General features: G+C 36.3%; 1 protein-coding gene across 2 annotated transcripts; it reads left to right on the top strand.

The window, feature by feature from the left end:
• Positions 1-1,091: 1,091 nt before the first annotated feature.
• Positions 1,092-26,316, top strand: dok7b (docking protein 7b). 2 transcript variants are annotated; one of them, XM_084402310.1, is made up of 11 exons: positions 1,092-1,238; positions 1,363-1,408; positions 3,371-3,601; positions 7,747-7,947; positions 12,150-12,269; positions 16,257-16,364; positions 17,065-17,888; positions 22,898-22,967; positions 23,341-23,418; positions 23,517-23,654; positions 25,504-26,316. In XM_084402310.1, the coding sequence occupies exons 1-11, from the start codon at positions 1,185-1,187 to the stop codon at positions 25,641-25,643; spliced, it is 2,010 nt and encodes a 669-aa protein (XP_084258436.1). In that variant the 5' UTR covers positions 1,092-1,184; the 3' UTR covers positions 25,644-26,316. The 2 variants fall into 2 exon arrangements, with proteins under 2 accessions (XP_084258436.1, XP_084258435.1); XM_084402309.1 differs by having other exon boundaries at positions 23,338-23,418.
• Positions 26,317-26,581: the final 265 nt, after the last annotated feature.

The raw sequence follows: 26,581 nt of genomic DNA, 5'->3' as shown, positions 1-26,581 counted from the left end.
CAATCCTTTGTCTAAACTTCACCCCAGCCCAGCCATTACTGTCAGGCCGCTCTGTTCACCTAACTCCCTCATCTCTCCATATAAAAGGTTACTGATTGTCTAGGTCCAGACATTTCTCCATTTGTTGATCTCTCCACTGGTGGAACAAACTCCCAAAAGCTGTCAAAACAGCCAATTTTTCAAGAAAAAGCCACATCTTTGGAACACAGGAACGCATTAGAGTTATCTCCTATTACACTCACCTACATAAATCAAAAAAAATATTGAAATAAAGTGAGGCCTGAAACTTAGTGACCCCTAGTAAAGCTTCTATTTAGCATTTTTAGTTGAACACTTTATTAATTTTTTCAAGTTCAAATGTGCCATACCTGATGATCCTTGTTACCCAGCTCCAAAGAGCATCTGTTGCTTCAAAGAAGCAGGAACATCTGACATTTATACACTAATGGTTTTATCACAAATTTGCATAATTGATCAGGGCCCTAAAATACTGCAGCTTTTAGCTGCCTTTCTTTGGTAATTGCCATTTGCGTGATGCAAGCACTTTGTGATCACTTTGGAAAGACAGCATGTTAAGAAAATTATATATAAATGTAATTTCATGAATAACATCAGGCTATTTCAAGTAGGCCTAAATGCATTCTGAATTACACACACACAAGAAAGGCCTTTTGTGTCATATTATATTGATGTCTATGTGCCTTTAGGACTTACTTGAGATTCAAAATGCTGCTCTGAGACCAGCCTAGCTGGCATGACGCCCTTTCTGAGTGCTATACATCCCATAGAAGGGTTCCCATCCCCCAGTTTCATTTATTTATGTGGTTAAACATTTTTACTTTTATAATTGCAGATTATTGACTATTATTTTAGAACTTTACATAATGTGCATGTTTGTTTACATGTCTCTTAAACCACATGCTTGGCAGTCTGAGACTTGCAAGAATGCTTGCATCTCTTGGCCAGGTGTTGTAAATTGAATTGGCACCTTGACCCAATGAACAACTGTAAAAACCTTTGCCTTGTAGTGTAGGTCTCTGTTTAGAGGGTGGGCCAATGCATGTAAGAGTTATGTGGGTGAGAGAGTTTGTGCGTGTTGCAGACAGTTCTGGAGGTTATTTTGAAAGTGACCCCCTCACTCACTGCCGCGGACCGCACACAGCTGTCGGGAACCATGACACAAGATGACGGATACGGTTGTCGTAGAGGGACAAGTCAGACTCCGAGAGGGGAAAAAGGTGGTTAAAAGCAACGCAAACTACGTTTACGGTATCGCTTATTATTGTTGGACAACTTAAATCTTTGTTTGTTTGTCTTCACGAACACTACTTTGTTTGTTGTTTTGTTTCCCTGCGTTTACAGTGGAAAAACAGATGGGTGATTCTTCGGAAACCTTCGCCGGTAGCAGGTAAATCCTACTCGGAAAACATTTTACGCTGCTGATTAACAGTGTTGAGATTAGCTATTAAAATGCATTTAAATTGCTATTTTGTTTCATAAACGTACTTTCAACGTAGCAAAAGCCTGACATAGCGCTGTCACGGTTGTTTTTTTCTCGTGACGGTATGTGAGGTATTGGCACGGTCGTTATGCGTGGTATCGGAATGACTCTCGATGCACTTGTCACGATGTCGCAATTCATTCTGGCTCGAGCTGTTTTTGGACCAGCAGCTACAAAGTGCACTTTAAAAGTGTAATGTAGTAAAAAAAATAAAAATAGAAATTGTGTTTGTAGTCGAGACCGGGGCTAGTTGTCTCAGGAGCTGTATCACTAACGTTTGACTTTACAGTAACATTAGTTAACTAGCCTACTACAATACTTATTTTATGGTTATGTTCTAAATTTAAATTTATGTTAATTTGTACATTTATTAATAGGCTACATTATTAAAATCAAAACTTGTGTTTGTTAGCATTAGTTAATGCTCTGTGAACTAACATGAAAAAACATGAACGACTGTATATTTTCATGTTCATAGTTCATGTTGGTAATAAATTAACTAATGTTAACTAATGAAACCTTATTGTAAAGTGGTACCAAATTTCCATAGACAAATACTAGAGGGTACATCTCTAGGAGTGTTTTTTTATGTTGTTTTGACATTTTTTGTTCAAAAGCCCTTTAAATTAGAATATTTTGTGGATTCTGTACTGCAAACTAAAGTCCAACGTCTGGACCTACCATACCATCTTTTTATTTATTTATTTGCCATAGAGTATGTTGATATTTTGGGTGTATGTTGACCTGTGTTTCAAATGTTAGAAATATATTAATGCCAAAATTTGATGGTCAAAGCAGAATCTTGAGCGTATAGCCTATATAGGCCTAAATATACTTTCATTTTTCACTTTCATTTTTGCTGTTTTATCATTTTTACTTTAATTGTTTAAAATCTGTTGTTTAGTTCATTTTGTTACTATAGTGGCAGTTGAGATCATAATATTTTAATTAACTTTTTTCTTGGCCAATAATGGTAGAAATGTTCAAAGCTTTTTAGTTCTCAGAACTTGAAGGTATTCTATGAAGGCATCTGCTATGCAGACATTGACTTGACAAAAAAATAAACCTCCCCTGATAAATATTCCCTGTCTGGCGTTAAAAATGTGACAAGTGGCCCCAGTCTCTCTTATGATTAGCATCAGCATTCACATTGCAAGCCAAGCACTTGCATAACTTCTTTAGGTGAACTTGGCTAGCGGATAGGTCATTTTTGGATCTCTGCCGTCTGAAGTTGTCATTGTTTAATAGGTTAGTCTCCAGTTGCTTTCATGGATCACTGAGTCTTTTGATGTGTGTTATGACAGCTGCTCGACTCCTCGCATACTTTTTTAGAAGTCTGGTGATGAAGTGGTTTGTTCTTTTGTAGAGAAGCATAAAAACAAAACATCACCACATTCAAAACAACAAGTGCAGTCATCCTAGAGACAATAGCTTGATGCTGTCACACACACACAACACTAGTCTATGGAAAGAGACAGTTTATATTTCATGGCCCAGTAACTGCGTCCCATGCATGTGTTACTTTGTCAGTAGTAATTCCTGATGATGCTTATGCAAATGATAATATCAACTGCTGGAATTGTAATGCAACACAGTATTGATATGAAAGAAAATGTAGACTTTTGATTGACTTAAAAGGATAGTAGGCTACCTGTAATGATTTTATTTTACTTGAATGGTACATGGTACATTTATGGTAATGGTGCTCATACAATGGCACTGAGTGATTTCATGTGCAGTGGTGTTTATATGGAACTCCAAGGTACCAAAAAAACATGATATTATCATTGTTATGTTTGGCCGTATTTGTTAGTGTAAGATGCATTTCTGTTCTGATGTTTTATCAATTTGTAATCTTGACTGTCTCAGACTGCCTGTCCTTGCTGGTGTATAAGGAGCGTGGAGAGAAGAGTAAAGGACAGCGGGAGAGGAATCAAGCCACGCTGAGGGATATCTGTGGACTGGAGGCTCTTCAGGGGTTTGATGGAGTGAATTATGCGCTCAGTCTGCTGTGCCTGAGCCAGTCTGTCATGCTGGGCTTCGACAACAGAGTGACTCTTCTGGCCTGGGATGCTCGTATCCGCTACAGCCTTGGAGAGGGTGAGAGAAGAGCATGTGTGCATGTTTAGTGTCAGATGAAAAAGGGGATTTATTAAAATTCTGTCATTATTTACTCACCCACATGTCGTTCCAAACTCACATGCTGTTATTTTTATGTGGAGCACAAACATTTTTTATTTATTTATTTTTTGGGGTAAAAATCCTTCCGCAGCCACGCAATGACAGTTCAATGCTGTTATTTTTATGTGGATCACAAAGTAGATTTTTTTGTAAAGATTAATTTCACAGCCATACAATGCCGATTCAAAGTGATTGCAAGCTCCCAGTATTTAACGAAAACAGCACCAAAACGGCTTCATACATCATTTTTTTTTTAGTTTACCCTTTTTTCAGTTTAGTGTTTTTTTCTTCCCTCATAGTTAATAAAAAAAAAACACAAAAAAACCCACATATTTTGATGGTTGATGGTTTTGATGGTTAACTTGTAGGGTCATTAATCTTTTTTTAATATGGCGTTAGTGATGAAGTTCTTGACTTCAAATTAAAGGATTATATATATATATATATATACATATACATTGTACATTATATGTGTATATATATATAGATACAGTTGTGGTCAGAATTAATGGCACCCCTGGTAAATATGATCAGAAATGGCTGTAAAAAATGTATCTGCATTGTTTATACTTTTGATCTTTCATTCAAAAAATGTGCTAAATTCTAACCTTTCATTGAAGTAAAAGAATTGAAAGTGGGGGGTAAATCACATTATGAAATAAATGTTTTTCTCCAACCCCTGGAATTTTTTAAGATTAAAATATCTCTGAAGTATATTCCCATTAATATTTACCTTTATTTAGCACACCAGGGTGACTAGGAACATGAAATTGTCTAGCTATGACTTCTTGTTTCACAGGAGTTTAAATATGAGGAAACTCAATGGCCAAATTCCCTTAATCATCCATCACAATGAGTAAAACCAAAGAATATAGTTCTGATGTGCAGCAAAAGATTGTTGAGCTTCACAAAATCGAAAGTGGCTGTAAGACAATAGCTAAAGAAATGAAAATCCCCATTTTGACCATCGGGGCAATAATTAAGAAGTTCCAACCAACTAAAGATGTTACGAATCTGCCAGGAAGAGGACGTGTGTCTATATTGTCTTAATGCACTTTGAGTAGGAAAGTTTGAGTGGCCAAAGACTCTCAGAGGAGAATTGCAGAGATTACTTGAGTCTTGGGGTCAGAAGCCTACCACATCCCCACATGTTGTTTGGGGAGGGTTTCAAGAAAAATCCTCCTCGCTCCTCCAAAAACAAACTCCAGCATATTCAGTTGTCAGACACGACTGGAACTTCAAACGGCACAGGGTTCTGTGGTCAGATGAAACTAAAAAAAGAGCTTTTTGACAGCAAACACGCTAGATGGGTTTGGTGCACACAAGGATAAAAAGTACCCCATGTGTACAATTTACTATACCGTTGGATCTTTAATGTTGTGGGCACATTTTTCTGCTGGAGGTCCTGGACATCTTGTTCGGATACATGGCATCGTGGATTCTATCAAATATCAACAGATAAAAAATCTAAACCTGACGGCTTCTGCTAGAAATCTTATAATGGGCCGTGGTTGGATCTTTCATCAGGACAACGATCCAAAACAAACATCAAAATGAACACAAAAATGTGTTACGAAGTACAAAATGAAGCTTCTGCCATGACCTTCCCAGTTCCCTGACCTGATGAGTGGAGTGAACTGAAGAGAAGAAGCATCTGGGAATCTGAAGGATCTGGAGAGATTCTGTATGGAGAAATGATCTCTTGTCAGATGGTCTCCAAACTCACCCGGCATTATGAGAAGACTCAGAGCTGTTATCTTGGCGAAAGGAGATTGCAAAAAGTATTTAATAATAGGGTGCCAATAATTGTGGCCAACGTGTTTTGGAGAAAAAACATTTATTTCTGAATGTTACCCCCCCCTGTTTTCTTTTCTTCTTTTACTTCAATGAAAGGTTAGATTTGTAAAAAAAAAATTGAATGAAAGATCAAAAGGATATATATATGTTACTTTTTCACATAATTAATTTCACATATAAACATACAGTATATAAAATAGTTTTATTATGTAAATCCTCTGTCTTTAATTCTTACTTTTTAATTTATCATCTATTTTATTGTTATTTCTAGCAAACATAGCTGAAGTTTGAACTCCCTCAGGGCACTTTATGAGTCAAGACCGCTACTCGGTCTGTTAATCCCAGACACCCTCGAAAAACACGTACAGACACACACCTACACCCTGGATCTATTGCTTTCTCACGTACACATACACTCTCAAGTCAAGAGTGGTGTGGCGTGCCCTTTGAGAAAGCAACCAAGTTATAATTGGGACCCCTGTGATGTGTGATACTCCGACAGATCTAAAGTTTTTCTCGAATATGTGTTTGACAGGGTAACAAAACCATATAGTATTTTATCCTAGACTTGTTTCAGATGACTTTAGGTTATTTCAAGTTTTCTTTTCCATATGAAGCTAAAGTGTTGAACTATTAAGCTCTTGTTCGGCAGCTGTTATTCTGAATCCATGTGTCGTCTCCACTGTGAAACATCCTTGATTTTCAGGTCGCATGTTTGTTTGATTATTTGTCTTTAAGGCAGTCAGAATGATGATAGATGGAGTCTGGTGAAGCGGGGTGCTGATGTCTCATTCTGTTCTGTTGCTCTTATCAGTTTCCTTCTAAACCGCTTTAACACACTGTGCTGTAGCAAGTTCCCTCACTTTGAATCATGACTGATGCATCAGTGACTTGAGACTGCCTTGCTTTGGTTGACCATAGATTGAGATGTGAGAGTGTGTGTTGTATGGATAAATCTTATAATATAAAAGATATATGATGGATAAATCTTTTGTGTGTGTTCAATGTGACATGGTGCACAATGGAATAGTAATTATGAAGTAAAAAGCATTAATCCCATCGCTGATGCAAAACACACACACATATGCACACACACACACTGCTGCAAGCAAACTGTATCATTATGCCCTCTTGGAATTTATCGATTACTTGTCTCTGTTAGGATAAATTGAGGTATTTTTCCTAATGATTTGGAGTCTATATTCACACCTGTGTTGCCTAATTAGATATATTGATCTTGAAATAAATTTACTCCTAATTTGTCTGTGCCAAAAAAAAAAAAAAAAAAAAAAAAAATGCAGCTGCAAATAAATATGATGATCCATTTGGGGTTCCCACAGTCATGGACTTGGTGGAAATATCAGGGAATTTTAAAATGATGTTTGCCATGCCTGAAAATGTCTTGGAAATTTATAGTAAATATATCATGACCTTTATGATCAAATATATTATAAATAAGACATCACTCTTATGTAGAGTAAACATGCCATAGTATGGTTTGAGTCATTTAAAAAAAAAAGAAAAAAGAATTAATCTTAATGATTGATTGGCGGATTGAATCTGATTCAATAATATCCTAAAAAACATTATTCACAAGTGTTCACATAAAACTAGAAAAACTAGAAAATTGAATGGTCGAAGGGTATGGAAACCCTGTTCACTACTCACGCTTACTTCATTACTCAGTTCACTGTTGTTTAAATGTGTTTCTGATGGTTTACAATTTGATATGAAGCTGTTAACTCTTGGTAGAAAGAAAATTTGATGAGAAGAATATCGGATGATGAGTCAAAATGCGGTATATGCTCCTTTAAAAAAATCGTTCAAGTAGTATGTTAATTCAAAATATGGTTTCACTTTATTTCAATGTGATGTAGTTACATTGTGCTTACCCATAAGTACTGAGTAATATTAATTAACTACATGTACTTACTATAGAGTTACGGTTAGGGTTTGGTTTAGTGTTGGTTACTTGTAGTTATGCATAATTTACTGTTATTACTATAGTAAGTAAATGTAGTAGCATGTAACTTCGTCACCTTAAAACAGTGTTACCCAAAATACAGAGATGTACAAAAACTGTAGAAATTTACCAGTTTTGTTTATCTTTATATATTATACAATGGTAAGGAATTTTAAATGCAAATGTTCTTTGTCCTTATGGAATGAAATTAGGCCTTTCCCGAATGTCTCCAGAAGAACTGCTTTGCTTTGATGTGCTAATTTTAAAGTCATGCTCTCTGATAATAAACTTGTCTCTTTTTCAGTTCACAGGTTTAACGTCAATGTCCAGCCTGGCAGCAAACTAGAAAGTGGCCCCGCCTCCCTGCATTTGTGCAACAATTTGCTTGTCATCGCCAGAGACCTCCCTCCAACTGTCATCGGCCAATGGAAACTGTCGGACTTAAGGCGTTATGGCGGCGTTCCTAATGGATTTGTCTTTGAGGGAGGGACAAGATGTGGCTACTGTAAGTTCATGTTCTTTTCCTTATTCAGTGCTATTCTTGAATATATTTTCTTTGTCGAATTGCTCATTTGACACTTGATCTTTTTGAGATGCAAATAGTTCTTGGACATCTCTTTTGTTTTGTTTTGGTAGAACACTGCATTTTATTCAATGAGACGAATCTCATGATAATTGAGTTGAACGTGTGGTTTGTTCTTGTACCTCTGCCTCTTTTTTTTTTTTTCTTAATGATGCTCTCTGCGGTGGAAGTAGCACAGAGGTGTTTGCCAATAGTAAATGTGAAAATCAGATAACCTCACAGTAACACTTTAGTCTCTCTGTCTCTCTCTCTCTCCCTCCCTCTCTCACTCATTTTCTCACTCCCCCCCATACTTACAGAATCAGTACACATTACTTTTGTGCATCCACACAGATTGTGGTAATGTGTGATATGCTCCAGTGTAAGATGTTGCGTTAGCACCAGTGAAACCCACCAGCTGCCTCTCTGGCAAATCCAACTGCAGCTGTTCTGTGGCTTCAGCAGCTTTAATGCTCCATCTTATATGAAACTTCCTTACAACGGGTCAACGACAGCCATGTTGTCACAACACAAAAGGGTTTTTATTGCAATCATAATCAGGATAATTCATTTTTCACTTGAAAAGGTGTTCAGGATATTTGCTAGACGCTGTTTTAATGCACTATGCTGGGAACTCTGGGCATTTTTATGTGTTTAGGCGGTGAGGCGGCATGTGAAAGGTCTCCTGCCAAGTGGAAGAACTTGAGGGGGCAGGGGTGCTCACATTGGACACCAGACTCTCATTACTGTTGTAGTACATTAGTACAGCATTAGTCGTGTCTAGGACTGCATGGAAACTGCACATTCAGAACTTCACAAAAAGCTCTTCATCACAGAAAGAACTCCTTTATTTAGAAAATAAAAAAGTGATTTCCAGCCTAGGAAAATTGACATCTTCACCCTTTATTCAAATATAATAAAAAATTGGTTAAAGAAGCATATTGCATAGTTGTGCTTTGAGTCGGTTGTTTTATTTGTAATAATGCAATGAAACAAGCTAAATTGTGCGGACTAAATTTTTGGCCAGGCTATCACACAAAGGAATTATGAACACATGCAAAAACAAGAGAAAACCAATTATTTAATCATAGCATATTTTTTTAAATATTAATATATATATTTTTTTATTATTCTTATTCAAAATATATCTTAAATGTTAAATACTTTTAGATTTGTTTTTACACATTTTACCATATTTAAATAAAATAAATTTTGCAGATGTTCCTTCAAAATCAGTGCAGAAAATGCAAATCAATAGAGCTGCAGATGATCTCTGGGCTTAGACATCCGCACAAAGAGAGCTTGTTCAATTCGATTGAATTTGAATCTTCATTACAACCACTACTACCACCTCATGCATTCTGAAAATGTATGTAAATCCATGAAAACATACAAGGAAACAGATACTAAGACGGCCAAGTTTACATTTAGATGCATATAGTGAAATAATTACCTTGTCTGGAGCATGTGTCTGTTAGCCAGTGCTTTATCTCATTATAGTTTGACAACCATGAGCTCCGATTGGTCTCTGCCACACAGAGGTCATGTCCCTCCCACTCCCATTAGTGTAATTCAGCGGTTGGCTGCTCGGGGACAGAGTGAATTAAATTGAAAATATGGCCTTGTTGCTGTCTCTAGCGCAATTCAATGTCACAGGCCACACGCCGTGACAAAACACATACTGGCAGTGCAATTAGTGAGCGTGTCAGCAGTCTCATTTGATTTCAGAGACTGAACAGATGTGAGTTTATTCACTGGTTTAGTTTGTCAACAGACTTAGAAAAATTGTAACCTAAATTGAAACTGACAATGCAATTCTAATTACACGATTCTGCAAGTGTTTGATCTTAAAGTGCCCCTATTATGGATGTTTGAAAATGACCTTTTATGTAGTGTGTAACATAGCTCTAAGTGAATGAAAACATCCAGCAAAGTTTTAATTCTGAAAGTTCACCTTATATAAAGTTATTGTCTTTCAAAAGTAAAAGTCGACTCCGAGTCAATGAAATGAATCGTTTTTCAAACGAGTCATAATCCGTTTCGTTGTGACGTCAAGACGAAGCATTAGCGTATTGCGTGGGCAGACACCAGGGAAAACCTGAACCCCCTCAAACCAACAGCTGATTCCTGTGGATGCTGGATAGCATCATGTCGAGAAGTGAGGGTAAAGCCAGTTTTTTTACTGCCCAAGGACGAGCATGTGAAGAATCAGTGGTTAAAATTCATCTTTACCACAATACCACAGCAGTATAATCCTAAACTTTTGCTGACTGACGACTGCTTCTCTGGAGTACAATGCAGGATTCGCAAACCGCTTGCTCTTGAAAGTTGGTGTTCAAAATACTTAGTTTTGAGTTTTATATTGTGTAGGTCTCCTGCTAACTGGCTAACTCACATTATTACTGTCTTACTGAAATACTTCTGCTGATCAGTTGTGGGCCACTATTACCTAAAACTGTGTCTATTAATGCAGGTTGTCTGTCGTTCTCACTACTTTGAGTAAAGTTTAAGCATGGAGCAAGATTTGTTTTACCAACGTTTATGTTACAGTCATTCACGCTAGAGCTCGGCTAATGCATGCACTATTATTGATACAGTTTCCACATGCTCACCACAATAAATTAGAAAAATACTCTGTAAATAAATAAGTATAAGTAGAATAATCGGTTTGTTGATGGACATGCACTTGTTAATGCTGATGGTGAGGAATTACAGTTGCAACATCTCATAATGTACCTCAAACTGAGTAGTGTATCTCTGAGAAATGTCCTGCTAGAGTCGTCCTTGCAATGGAGGTTCGGGTTGAATGAATAGTTCTTCCAGTGTTTCATCATCAGACTCGTGCTCGCATTGATATGGTAAAATCAACGTCATTGTTCGTTACTGTGTTTGGTTCACTGTATAGAAAGCCTCAGGACAAGCAGAACTGACGTTCTAATGGCAATGGGCATGTAGACCAATCACAACAGACTGAGCTGTCTGGCCAATCAGAGCAGAGTATATCGCGGAAAGACAGGATTTATAGAGAATGATTCATCTAACGAGTCGGGTTATTTTTAAAAATGTGAAACATAAATAATTATGCAACAATATACTTTTCAAACTGGAGTCATTTTTTATAAAAGTTTAGGCCTGTTTTATTCTCAAAATGTGGGCAAGGTAAATAAATAGCCACAGATTTGGCCACATGTCTTAAGTATTAATAGCCTAGCAGTGTGTTTATGAATTATGAAACCAAGTGCTAAGGGTGTTATGGTTATTTTTGTAATGGACTGTCACTCCTATACCGTCTCCACAGTGATGCTCAGGGATTTGACAGGACTATATTTGCCTTCATGAAAGACCGCCTAAGTCTCTTTCCTAAGCATGTCCTACAAAGAAAAACAGTCATAATCTGACTGCGGATGAATCATTAATGCATCTTGTCACAAATAAGGTCTTTGTTAGCCCAGTTTTCCCATTATACTCGAAGCCTTAAGGCTCTTTAATAGCTAGTTTTCAGTAACATTCAGCTGTGCTTTTGCCAGCTCTTATTTAGTTTGAAAGGTGTTTCAGGCTTTGCAGATGCTATTGACATTTGTATGGGGGAGGTGTGGGCACCGAAGTGGATTTTCTTGGTACACAATCCACTTATTTCATAAATTATAATTATGCTAAAGTGCAAAAATAAATTTAGTTTTATAACTCTGTTTCTTTCTTTTTTTTCTCGTTTCAAAAGCTGTGGACCTATCAGATATATAACTTCCATGCATTTGGCTCATTGATAAAACATCACTGTCTTCAATTAGCCTTTACTTGAAGACAGTTACTTTACTTTATAGACTTTGTATGCCTGATAAATTTATTTGAATGATGTATGAACTCGTATAGTTTTTCTTGGTTCCATTGGGTTGGATTGGTCTATATAATTCATTTATCCTGAATCAGTGAAATGTCAATGTTCTCGTCTGCTTAGAGGAATGACTTGATGTTCCCTCATTTGTTGTAATCTTGTGACTGCTATTATGGTCATTACTGAAACTAATTTTCTATTTAATGCTATGGGAAATTAATATCAATTTGATTTCGAAATGGTGCATTACGTCTTTTGAATAAAACGGGCTCAAGACATTAAGAAGCTATTTCTTTTCTCTCTGTCTCCGTAGGGGCTGGCGTTTTCTTTCTTGCATGTGCAGAAGGAGAACAGATCAGTTTTTTGTTCGATTGCATCGTGCGTGGCATATCACCAAGCAGGGGGCCGTTTGGACTGCGCCCAGTCCTGCCAGGTGAGTTCATACTTGTGGAGGTGTGTGATGTAAGATCTCAGATCAGAGATTTCAAAGTTACTAATGTTGGCCTCATTAGCTTGCTGTATGTGAGCTGTCAGCTACGTGTGCATATCTGTGTCTAAGCTCTATGCATGATTGATATGTGGTGTCAGGTTTCCTTCTCTCCCTCTTTATTTCTCCCAGCACCCTCATGTTCTGCTCAGAATGGCTGCTGATTTTTTGTTTGGAGTCCCAGAGACTCCAATTATGTAAATGTAAAAATAATAATACTAATTTTTAAATTAGCCTTTTATATTCCCTCCAATTCAATTTAATAGATTCCTCTGATCGAATCAAAATCTAGTAGGCAGATATTTTTGAAGCTGCATCCCTCTGTTTTGCCACACAGTAGGCATGTACTGCTCGGAAATGTGAAAGATAAACAACATTTAAATAATGAGTCAATGCATCATCAGTCCTTCTTCCAGCATGTGATTTTGTCTTACCCTGATTGAGTATTATAAGCCTATTATAAGTGTTTATATTTTAGACATACATACTCGCCCGTGCGTGTCTCGTCATATCATTAAATAGAGAAAAGTTACTACTTTGACTCGTGTATGGTGTGGGAGTGGGTTAGTTGTCACAACGACCGAGAAAGGTTGACGTAAATCTCCAACTTCCGGGGAATCACCTGAACAGAGGAGAGTCTGCTGGCAAAAGCTCGTAATAAAACAAGAATCAACATTGGCTTGGCTTTTCAGAGATGGCGAGAACTGAGGGATTTGAAATGTTGTAAAAGCGATGTGGAGATGACGTTTTTATTACTCAACAGGCAAGTAAGGTATTTTACTGAACAGATACATTGTCATATGTAGTTCATTGTAAAGCATTATCTATTGTGAAGGGTCATTTCATGATGGTTGTTACAGCGCCGTGCTGGAATGTATTTTCAAGGAAGTACACTGTCTGGGTATAGCTACGGTAACGTCTTCATCTAGTCAGCTTGAGATCCTTTCCATCTAAACTGGTTATTTCTTAAGCCTAGTAGTGAATGTTTAATGAGCAGTAGGATAATTTCTCTATTTTTCATATTCTGTATTCATCCGCACAGTCACGCAGAGCCAAAGCACAACCTGCACAGTGTTCTTCCGCAAAATGCATGTAGTTTTGTTGTTTAACTGCTAGAGGGCCAGAAGTTACATAGTGTACCTTTAAAATAAACAATAAATAATAAGCATAACTGTTCTGATACATAATTTTATTATGTAAAAATTCATTGCATTATTTAATGTTTTCAAATTGGATTTTCTCAGATCCCTAATGTAAGAAATGCCATATTTTTCACGTGACATGCCATTTGAAATGTGTTATCAAGTTGAAAATTAGTTAATAATCAGTTCTCATAAGATTATTTAAAGGTCAACTCGACAACCCCAAACAGTACATAAGAGTTAACTGTAGTCAATAATTGCCCCGCCTCCACTCACTCATACCAGCTCAGAGATCCACTCGTTGATGATCACACATTGACGTGATTGGTTGCAAGGTAGTTTGTGACGTCAGACACACCAGCGATTTCAAACCGCGTTTTTGAGACTGTCTTTGGTTCACTGCAGTTTTAAAGCTGCATTCAGTAACTTCGGGATTTCTTCGCTGTATTCTCGCTTTTTGCTCGCAGGTTTCTCTCTAGAGCTCCCCCCACAGCTTCGGAATAGATATTTGACAACACTGTTGTAAAAACTCGTTGGCTATTCTCAGACACCAGAGGCTAGCAGATCAACGACATCAAAGCAGATGGGATATTCTTTAAAACGTCTTCTTCATTCGGGTTCGAACAGCGTGAGGGAGCGCAATAATGACAGCATTTTAGCAGATTTCTTTTGGCCATAAAGCAATTGTTTACATCGCGAGACCTGATATCACGCGAGACTTCCTGACGCGGCGGCCGGCGGCCCGCCGGCTCAAAGTTGCAAGTGCGTATTTTCTGCTCACGGGCACCAGGGGGGTGCGAAACGACCACCATTCAACCCGAAATAAGTAATATAACCATTCCAATGACTCCGAAGCTGTTCAGTTAAGGTAAAAAAAGTTACTTAGTTCACCTTTAAGGAGAAAATACTCAACAATGGTGTTGACTTATGATCTAGCAGTAACAGGGGTCTGTCGTCAATCATATTCATTAAGTTTAATGAACTTTAATGAGTCTTGCTTTGTAATGGCAATCGCTTTTTAAATGTAACCACTCAATGGCTCCACCTTGACGGAGGGTAATAATATCTATGTGGTACATATCTTTTTAATGGAACCTTACATGACTTCCCGCATACTGAATTATTGTCCTAAAAATCAATGTAAGATTCACATTTAGTTTATTGATTGGTCCTAGATAGATTTACCATGTAAGCATAAAATGATATTAACTTGACACATCATTTTATAGATCAAACCGCCACACTGAACGCACAGAGAATCACTGAATTGAGCTGCTGAGCCAGTGATATTGAGATAAAATGATAAGGTCTAGCTGAAAGGATGCATGCTGTCATGAGTTGTGTAAACAGAATCCTGTGGAGAACTGACACATGGTCAGTAACATAAAATAATATATGGATATGAAGTGGCTTAAAGCTTTTCTGTGGTTCATAGCTAAAATTAGCACAGCCATAGTTAAAATGACTCTCTACATACATAGTCAGAGAGCTTGTAGACCAGTTCAAACCACACAAAGATTGATCTGCGAAGCACTAATATTATGCCCGGGCTGCTCCAGGGCCATTTCTTGTAATAAATGTACTATGTTGCTTTAAGGGAAAAGCATGTGCTAAATGACTACATATTTACATAGACCCATTTACAGAGGTGATCTATGCTCTGTGGACAAATATTTTGACAGGTGTTATTATTTCCCCCTTCATTACATTGATGTTGTGTACCATTGCCTTAAAAATATGATTATTCAAAATTGCTAAACATATTTTGGTATTTCTCTGTGGACTAACACAATCATTTTCAGCCCGATTGTTGTATGGTGCATTTTTGATGATGATGATGATGATGATGATGATGATGATGATGATGATAGCTTGCTTGCTTGTAATCACGGCGAAAACTTTTTCCAGTATTTTTTCCTCTATAAATTCTCCCAGTTTCTTTGATTGTTGTATGAAAGTATAAAGGTATAAATCAAAAGCCTTAAAGTTTGTTTACTTCGATGTTTATGACAGCACATTCTCTTAATTCTCAGATTTATGATTTATGCACATTACATTAAGTTCTCGCCTGTCATCCCTCATACTGAGATGTCAGAGCAGTTGTTCTAGCTGTCATTAAGTGTCATTAATTATGTGCACGTGATGTATTTTAACCTTTGATATTCAATAAAGGTTGAGATCAGATTGCCAGTGATAAATAAGGACTACAGGGTATAGCCAAGGCACTCTTCTTTTTCAGCATTTCACTTTATTCCGTATTCTTCAGAAGAATTTCACAGAGCAGATCAATTGTACAATGACAAACCTCTTTAAATATGCAAAAAGCAAATGCTCTTTCAGCTTTCTAACCTACTGCCATATTCAAAAGGAGGTCTCAAAGCTTCCCGTGTGTGTGTGTGTGTGTGTGTGTGTGTGTGTGTGTGTGTGTGTGTGTGTGTGTGTGTGTGTGTGTGTGTGTGTGTGTGTGTGTGTGTGTGTGTGTGCGTGCGCACAAGTGCTTGTGTGAGAGATCATTGCTGTGAGGCTATGTCTGTGATGTACCAGTAGAAACTGATAAATGTTGCCAGTGGCTCCAGTAATTCTCCCAGCAGAGACCGTGATACAACAGTGATGGATTATATATGACTTAATGCTCAGAGACAAATCAGTGCTGTCTGGTGCATGTTTGTGTTTCGTTTGTTTGATCATAAGGATATATGTTGGTACGTGTGTGTATGAATGATGAATGTTCACTTTATTGGTTGATGAATGTTCACTGTATTGGTTTAATTAAAATGTAATGTTTCCATAGACCCCAATGCTAACCCGTCATCTGTAGAAGACAGGATTAGCCAGGAGGCCAGTGAGCTGGAGAAACGACTCAGTATGCTGTCGATCTGCAGCCACCACAGCATGGCAGGTGATTCAAAAAGCCATACACAAATCATTATTATTAATTATTCAGTATTTTAGTGGATCACAAAAGGATATTTTTTTTACATAGTTAATTTCCATACAGCAACAGTTCATAGTGTCTGTCACGCTCCAAAAAGACAATAAAAGGATCATAAAAGCCTTCACATAAAAGTCGCTCAATTGCTTTGTGTGGGAAAAAGACAGAAATCGAAGCTCTTATTTGTTATTATTGTTATTACATGGCAGATGGCAAGGTTTTGTAAGGGATAATGTACAAACTAAATGGTGCAACTTCATTCTGAAGGGATTTATTTTGTGATATTGACCGACTGACTTTGTACTATGAAACATACAGTATAGATTTCTTCATCTATAAATATAGAGCAAGAAATATTGATTTGATTTTAAATGATTCTATCATGTAAGAAGATGGCGAGCACAAAGTGATACAAAAAGCCTGAAACTAGTGGTTTTGATTGTCAGGTTCAACATATTATTTATTTATTGTACAAAAATACATGAAATACCAATGAAAAACATGTGAAGATTCTTCAAAAATTCTTCTGTGTTGCACCAAAAGAATAACTGAACATCACAAAGTCATAATTAGTTTTTGTGTCACTCCTTTTTTGAAATGCATGCACAATGCTAACAATCCAGGCAAACATTTGTTAATCCACTCTCTCTTTGTCATAATTTGACAGCCTCCACCTTCAGTTACGGCGCCTCCTTGGCAGGAGATGATCGGAGCATCTCCAGCTCCTCCTCGGAGACCAGTCATTCTGATAACAGCCTGGGCAGCCGCCTGGCGATATGGCCTGAGCCAGTCAGACACCCCACTCCCATTGAACCACCACCATCATCATCACCACTGCTAGGGGTTGCAGGATCTAAGAGTACAGCCTGTTCTGTCAGCACGTCCAGTGACGAGCGTCTATATGGAGTAATGTTGGGAGGGCTTCGGCCCCCATCCAAGCCACCTAATCCTAGAGGCCTTCAAGAGGCGGGACGGCAGAGCTCAACAGACAGCGGCATCGCCACCGGAAGCCACTCCTCGTATTCTGGAAGCTTCTCCTCCTACACTGGTAGCGTGGATATTGGGCATGGAGAGACTGATGAGTTTGGATCCTTAACAAGCCTCCCTCAGAACCCTAATTCAAACTCAATCTCCCTTCTCAACACTCCAGTGCGGACAATTCCCCTGATTCCTGAGCACAAACCCTGTGTGTGCCCACTCAAAGAGTCTGCTCAAATGCAGGCCATCATGTACCAGGTACCCAGACCACCTCTGCAGCATTACGACATCCCTCGCAGGCTCCCACTACAACAATCCTCCAGTCAGGAACAGTTTTTGACTGCTGTACCCGAATATGGAGCTCTGGGACCAGAGGGCATACCTGCAGATGCCACCCCCAAACAAACTGTTCAATGGAGGTTCAACTGTTATGGTGAAGGAGTAGCGCCCCCTGAAGGCTCCACCGCACCACAATTACAGCCCGCCATCTGTCCTGACTGTGGGGGAGGAAAGGTAACAAGATATGCTTTCTTGTTGATTTTTTGCTTTTTGTGTCTTTCTGTGAGTAGTTTTTTACTGTTTTTTTTTTTTAAATATCAGAACTGAATGATATTAGGTTTCATTAACAGTTCTCGCACATATATTCTTTGCGTGAAATGCCATACTAAAATTATCCGACAGTTTCCTGCTGACAGAATATCTGACTCCTATGAGCTTATTCTTTTTAGTGAATCAAAAAACACGCAGCTCAGCGGTCAGTGTAATCTGTAGTCTGTCCGTTCTTTGTTGTGAATCAATAACATAAATTGCAAACAGTAGTCAAAATTCAGAACAAATGAGTTTTTAGTTATTTTTAGTGAATGAAACGCATATAGCATGCAACTTACTGTGAGACTTAGATTCATATATTTACTGTCTGGTTCTGAATATGACAACAGTTAAAGATACACATACATTTCTCTGTTTTTTTTTGTTTGTTTTTTGCTTTAAAAATAAATAAATTAAAACTGAATTCTCTTATGCTCACCAAGGCTGCATTTATATGATAAAAAAATACAATAAAATGAGTAATATTGTGAAATAATATTATTACAATGAAAAATAACCGTTTTCTATTTAAATATATTGTAATTTATTCCTGAGATGGCAAAGCTGAATTTTCTCATACAAAGAAAATTAACAACAGCTGACAAGCTCCACTCAAGATGTCACTCTTAGTTAAAAGGTTAATGATCAATCACCCAATCAGAAAACATCCTCATCAAATTGGCACGTTTTACCCATTTCTACGTCATAAAGAATTAAGTCATCGAAAAACAAGATAATATCCCCCATTTTAAAACAACAACAACAGATTCATACAATAAGCAATATCACAGAAACTCTTTAAGACAAAGGTCCTCATTCATACCTTTTTGAAACTTTCAGACTTTTCAAATAAAACAAATCCAGAAAGCCTCTCGTTTTTTTCTTAATAAAATCAATGTTACCTCCTCTTGTACTGTGTTTTATCTTTTCAATACCAAGGTTATTTATGGTTACTCTCACAAAAATGTCTTAAATGCAACAGGACTTTTTAGATCCTTCCTGTTCGTTACACTTCTATGTTCTGTTATCCTCTCTTGAAACGAACGAGATATTTCACCAACATACATTTTATTACATGGACATTAAATAATATAGATCACATATGTTGTCTTACATGTAATAAAACTCTTGATAAATATAGGACTCTTATTTTCAGGATGATTAGAAAACGTAAAAAAAATTGTAAATTGACAATTAATACAATTACCACATTTTGAGCACAATTTTTAACACAACTTACAGAGAGAATTTCTAGTTTTGTAGATCATCATATTAAAGAATTTGTCCCTAAACAACCATATTTTATTAAGGATAGTACTCATTTTTTAAAATTGTTTCTGAAACGTTTCGTACTGTTATGTACATTTGATATTGAATCATTATATACTAACATTGATCATCAGTTAGGTCTGGACACATTAGAATATTATTTAAATATGCAGGGAACAAAATATACCTTCTACCACATTTTTTGTTAATTTGGCCACTTTTGTGTTAAAAAATTATTCTTTATTTTTAAGTGGTATTTCTTATCTTCAGTGTGCAATAAAATTGTTTGAGTGTCTTTTTGTAGGTAAATTGGAAGAAATTATATTATATGAAGCCCAAAGTAATACTTTGTTTTTCATCTATTATTTCTTGGAAACGTTATCAATGTTGAAAACACTTGTGCTGCTTAATATTTTTGAAATATAAAACTTTTGTAACATAACTAATGCAATTAACTGTTACTTTTAATTAATTTAATGTATCCTTGCTGTTTAACATCAGTGTATGTTACTGCATTTTTGTTTGATTTGCATATATATATAAAAAATTTTTTTTTTTTTTTTTTTTTTACCAATTTACCTACAAAAAGACACTGAAGATAAGAAATACCACTTAAAAAAATATATATTTTTTTAACACAAAAGTGGCCATAAAAAAAAAAAAAAAATATATATATATATATATATATATGTGTATATATATATATATGTGTGTGTGTGTGTGTGTATATATACTGTATATGTGTGTATGTATATATATATATATGTGTGTGTGTGTGTGTGTGTATATATACTGTATATGTGTGTATGTATATATATATATATGTGTGTGTGTGTGTGTGTGTGTGTATATATACTGTATATGTGTGTATGTATATATATATATATGTGTGTGTGTGTGTGTGTGTGTGTATATATACTGTATATGTGTGTATGTATATATATATATATATGTGTGTGTGTATATACTGTATATGTGTGTATGTATATATATAGATATGTGTGTGTGTGTGTGTATATATACTGTATATGTGTGTATGTATATATATATATATATATATATATATATATATATATATATATGTATGTATGTATGTATGTATGTATGTGTGTGTGTGTGTGTATATATATGTGTGTGTGTGTGTGTGTATATACTGTATATATATATATATACTGTATGTGTGTGTGTGTGTGTGTGTGTGTGTATATATATATATGTGTGTGTGTGTGTGTGTGTATATATACTGTATATGTGTGTGTATATATATATATATATATATACTGTATATATATATATATATGTGTGTGTGTGTGTGTATATATATATGTGTATGTATGTATATATTTAGATATGTATGTATATATGTACAAACACACCTTTTGCAAAAGTGTTACAATGGACTTGCCAAACACATCAACGTGCATGCAAACTATATAGGCTATATTTGCATATTCATGGATCCGTGTATACTAAATGAAGCAAGGGTGTAGAGTTACATTCAAGCTATTTTTAATGCATGAAGATTGTTTTTCCACAGGATAAAACGTTTAAATATGTCATTTTGGTGATCAAAGATTAGTTTAAAGGGATACAATTATTGACTACAGGTGGACTATAAACCAGATAACTGCTCAGCTATTTCTGAGTCTAAATGCATCGTTTGTCAAAGTATGCAGACAAACTGTTCTCTAGATTTGGACTAAAACTTTACCAACAAAATCAGACTTCTGCAACAGATCGGGGCGGTGTTGATTGAGCATCAGTCTTTCGTTATGCACTCCTCTAATCATGGAATCTAGCGTTCCAGCACAAATCTGAAGACTGTTCCAGCCGTCTGTGTCTCTGAATCATGCTCAGCCATCACTGCCAGTGGGGAGGCAGAACCAGTTTGCAGAGTGAATTTAAATGCGTTTGTCATCTCGCCACATGCTTCGGGTTGATCTGAGAATGCAATAATAAGCTATAAAAACAGCTTGCTTTGACCAAACAGTGAAAAAAAAAATTTTTTTTTAGGGAAATCAATATTTCACACTGAAAAGCATTCCATTCTCAGTATTGTTGCCCACAGCATTCAATACTTTTGTACAATAGTGGCAACATTTCAGATGCTTATTGTAACCGCAAGCATTTCTTTAGGCTTTTACCAGATATAGGTGTAGTCAGTTTTTGCTCTTTGTAAAAATTTAATTTAAAGATATAAACAACATCAGCAACAGCTGAATAGAAGCGGTTAGTTGTCAGAAAAATGGTCACTTAATATAAGGTGTCTTTAACTTCTATGTATTTACTTAAAACATGTTAGGCACAATATACTTATTGTGTTCATGTTGTATTGTAGAACACATTTGCTGCTATTGAAGTGGGATACGGGCAAGGTTAGGGACAGGTCTGGTGGTATGGGTAGGTTAAGGGGTAAGGGAAGGGAATTATAGATGTAGTTACATGCAGGAATTTTTAAGGTATGATTAATTTAAATGCTAGTACACAGCAGTTAAAGGCTAATATAATACAGTAAAGTGGGTCAGATTTTGAAACGTTTTGGTGATGTGTAGCTGCAGAAGAAGCATCAGTCAATTAACCCTCTGGGGTCCTTCGTTTAACAGTCACACTCAGGACCTTCGGGTCCAAATGGACCCGGAGGGCGGGATTAATATATATTAAAAAAAAATCATATATTTTTTTTTTTACTTGTTTTTTATAATATTTTTTCTTATCTTTTTTGGTGTTTTGAGATAATTTTATGATTTTAATTAATATTTATGCAATAATTATGACCCATTTTTTCCCATTGAATATAATAGACATTTTTTATACATTTTATTTTTATTTTATTTTTATTAAAAAAAATGTGTGTGTGTGTGTGTGGGTTTTTTTGTACTCTTGATGTTTTAGAGCTTCACCCCTTCACTATTGAGTCCTTTTTTTCTGCATCCTGGCTGATTTGTAGATTGTATGCACAAAAAAATTCTGTGTTTTCATATTTTTGACAATTTCCCATTTATTTCCTATGGGGGTCATTTTTGACCAAAGAGCAGAAGTGTGACGTGCTTGGATCATGACCTCAACATTTTTTGTGTGTTCACATACCTAATACCATAAAAGTCACCAAGTTTCGTAACATTCCGATGAAGCTGTGATTTTTAAAAATTCAAAACATATTTTTGTAATCTGAATTTATTAGTGTGTATGTGTATAAAAGTGTGTTTGTGTGTGTGTGTGTGTGTGTGGATGTGTCTGTTTTGCACCCTTGATGTTTTATAGATTAACCCCTTCACTGTTGTGTGCTTTTTTTCTGGATCGTGGCTGATTTGTAGATTGTACGCACAAAAAAACTCTGCATTTTCACATTTTTGCCAATTTCCCATTCATTTCCTATGGTGGGTCAATTTGGACCCGAAGGTCCTGAGTGTGACAATTTTTTTTACAACCACTTAGACTATTCAAATCCTGTCCCCAATTTTTTTGGGTGTTCATATACCAAGTACCAACAAAGTCACCAAATTTCGGACCATTCCGATGAAGCTATGATTTTTAACATTTTTTTATTTAAACGCTTCGGGTCCATTTGGACCCGAAGGACCCCAGAGGGTTAAAAGAATAAATACAACATTAAACAAGTCTACTGCTGCTCTGGGGTTTCTGAATCACTTTTATGTTTCTCGTAGGTGGAGGAGAAGAGCAGGTGTGAGATCAGAAGCAGTTCTGAGCAGCAGAATACTTTTCATGAGACTGACGGTGAGCATCATATAGTTATCTAGTTTTGAAATAAAAATATAATACATAGTCCCTTAATCAGGTAAACAATACTTGGATGTCATTTCAACCGGAATTGCATCAGTAATGCCTCTTTCATCCCTACGTTCAAGCAGACTTTCTTGTCTGTATCGACTGGTAAAGCGATTCTAGTCTCAGCATCGACATGTTGCTAAACACAGTAGCCACGAGGAGAAATTGCGATGCTTTGTTGTCACTGGATATCTGATGTTTGTGTGTGTAATATGCCATGTCAGATTGTTTTCAGCTGATTACATTAACAATTTAATGATTTGGAGCATAGATCTGCGTGTATTGTGATTCTGAATGAATGGCGGTTTGTCTTGCTCAGCAGATCCAAAAGGCAATTATGAGCAGATGGCATTCATGACCGATGCATCCAGGTGGCCACAGGTCAGAGCCGGAGAGTATGGTAATTGAGATGCCCCTTCTTATATATCACCACCTGATCACAGCATTTAATTCGCTTGATTTCATTGGTAACTGTGCATGTTGTGTCTTGTCTTACAGGACTGACAGTTATTGACAAACTTCAAGGTGATTCCATTAACTATGTGAATATCCCCATCAGTCCAACGTCTAAACGACAGCTACACTATATGGAGTTGGATCTGCAGGACCGTCCAGAGTCAAGCCACACTATCAGAGGTACACTGTGTTCCTTCCATATTCACTACTCATTTTTGATCCTTCAATGACATGCCTTCCAACCTAATTTTTTTTAATCCTTACCTTTACAGTATACATTCTACTGTTCAAAAGTTTAGGGCTTTTAAGATAATTATTTTATGTTTTCAAAAGAAGTCTCTTATTCTCAAAGGCTATATTTATTTGAAACCTGGAAAATTGTGAAATATTATTACAATAATTATCTGTTTTCATATATTTAAAAATGTAAGTATTCCTGTGATGATAAAGCTGAATTTTCTTCAGTGCCACATGATCCTTCTAAAATCATTCTAATATGCTGATTTGGAGCTTAAGTGACATTTTTAATTATTATTATCAATGTGGAAAGCAGTTGTGCTGCTTAATATTTTTTGTGGAAACTGTAATAATTGTTTTTCAGGATTCATCAAACAGCATTTATTTGAAATAGAAATGTTTTGTAATATCATACGTCATGTCTTTACTATCACTTTAATTTGCTGCATAGGCCTACTTTTGAATATTTGTTTTATTTTTGTCACTCAAAAAAATCATACTGACCCCAAACTTTTGGACAATTGTATAAATTGTTGATATCTGTGGTTCTGTCTATTTTGGGCGTGAACACAAATGACTATCCAGCTGTGTTGAGATTTATTTTTTAAATGTTAAAGGGATAGTTCACCCAAAAATGAAAATTCTATCATTGTTTACTCACCCTCAAGTTGTTCCAAACCTGTATGAGTTTCTTTGTTCTGCTGAACACAAAGGAAGATGTTTGGAAGAATGTTTGTAACCAAACAGATCTCGGTCCCCATTGACTACCATAGTATATTTTTTTCCTACTATGGAAGTCAATGGGGACCGAGATCTGTTGATTACAAACATTCTTCCAAATATCTTCCTTTGTGTTCAGCAGAACAAAGAAACTCATACAGGTTTGGAACAACTTGAGGGCGAGTAAATGATGACAGAATTTTCATTTTTGGGTGAACTATCCCTTTAAGCAGTGGCTGGTTGCATAAAATGCTAGACTTACAAGTTAGTCATCTAACAAAAAAAATCGGTTACATAAAAAACGTAGACTTGGTCTAATTTGAATCTGAAAAAAATGACTGATTATCCTTGGCTAACGCCAGTGTTTCTTGCGTCACAAACTACCTTGTAACCAATCACGTCAACATGCGGGCGGGCTTTAGCATATCATTAACTGCTGAGAAGCTGTGGAGTCTCAAGAGAACCCTCGTTATCCCAGTATATTCCTCTGTTGATATGAAAAATCGGGTACATGTAGCAATATAGCTGGTGAATTATGTATATATTACGATATTAGGATGAACTATTTGCCTCTCTCCACTGACGTTCTGAGTTGTTGAAAGCGTTTGTAAGGATACTGATTATTAGAAGGCAGCGGTCTGACTCTTGAGATGGCGAACGGGAACATGGTTTATGTAACATTAGCAACACACTATTAGTAGTCAAACAAAAGGCTAATCATATTAATTACCAGAGAACAATACATTAAATGCATTCTGATACATCGAGTTATAGACGAGCCTATTAGAGTGAGTGGAGGCAGGGCTCATTTGCATATTCTTGGATCCGTGTATACTAAATGAAAAAAGGGTGTAGAGTTGCATTGAAGCTATTTTAAGGTTGCATTGAAGCTATTTTTTCACTGAAAAAAACATATAAATATGCTATTTTGGTGATCAAAGATGAGCAGGGGTACTTTAAGACAGCTTTAATATAAAGGCTACATTTCTGCAACTGGCCACAGATAACAGAGGCTTACACATTTAAAAAGTTGTTAATAAATCCTTTTTTTTTTTATTGCATTTGTGATCAGTGGCCGGCTCCAGCACTAAATACGCCCACATTGACATCACTGCTACTGAGACGGCACAGAGGGTGGGAGCCCAGCATGCACAGGGCCGAGAGGAGAGACTACAGGAACTAGAACAGAAAAGGAGAGGAACGCTCACCTGAACATGTAATCAAAGTGGAGTTTAAATGCCTGAGACCACACTGAATCTTTTTCTTCTTCAGTTAAACCTGGAAATAGTTTTGTCACAATTGTGAAATTTACTTTTTCAATTTCTTGCATCCACGCAAGCACAAAAACATGGTTTTACACAAACTTTTGGAGTTTGTGCAGCTCAAATGCCGTAGTCGTTATTAAAGTAACCAAGACACATTAAGAAGATTCAATTTATATGTATTTTTCAATTAAACGTTTCTCTCAAATTGTAATGGTGAATAAATATGTTAAGTTAGAGAATTGAAAAATAGAATAATTTTGAATTGTGGTCTCTCAGATGTTTAGACTCTACTGTTTATCAGTGGTTCTCAAGCTGAGGTCTAGGGCTCAGTATGACTTAAACATATTGAACTTAATTAGTTAAAAGTCATAATTAGTTAAATTAGGAAATTTAAGTAGCTTTTATAAACGTGCCTTAGAAAAAAAACAAAACATTACTGGTGTGCATGTTGAGACAAAGTCGCTTTCAGTTAAAACGGTTACAACAGCTCAAACATCCATTTTAGTCTGGGACTAGGCTTAAGCCTCGTCCGTGAAACCGGGCAAATAAATGAACTATTGTTTTTATTGAAGAACAGAGCTCATTAAACTTCTGGATCAATGTCTTGACTCAGTTGTTATTTAAAAAAATATCAATTTTTTAAAGGTTCATAATTGTGTTGGATTTCGGTGGGCTTTTGGTTGAGAACCACTGCTTTATATGCTAAATGTATTTCTGCATTGTATTTTATGTACACTTTTGTGGATGTGTATTATTTTCCATGTTTAAGATTGGCATGGAATTAGAAAAGTTATAAATCTGAAAACAGATCCCAGATGCAACAATTTTGACTGTTGACAACTGTAAATATATACTTTGGTGACCAATTTTGTTCTGTACATTTAC

This window comes from Rutilus rutilus (assembly GCF_951802725.1).
Source record: "Rutilus rutilus genome assembly, chromosome: 2".
NCBI lineage: Eukaryota > Metazoa > Chordata > Actinopteri > Cypriniformes > Leuciscidae > Rutilus > Rutilus rutilus.
Note: the sequence above shows the minus strand (reverse complement) of the source record. Positions and strands in the feature narration are given on the sequence as shown.

Coding starts and splice junctions, on each gene's coding strand:
- dok7b (XM_084402309.1), top strand. CDS start 1,185: ATGACGGATACGGTTGTCGTAGAGGGACAAGTCAGACTCCGAGAGGGG. Junction 3,602..7,746: donor CCGCTACAGCCTTGGAGAGG/GTGAGAGAAGAG, acceptor TCTCTTTTTCAG/TTCACAGGTTTAACGTCAAT. Junction 23,655..25,503: donor GTCAAGCCACACTATCAGAG/GTACACTGTGTT, acceptor ATTTGTGATCAG/TGGCCGGCTCCAGCACTAAA.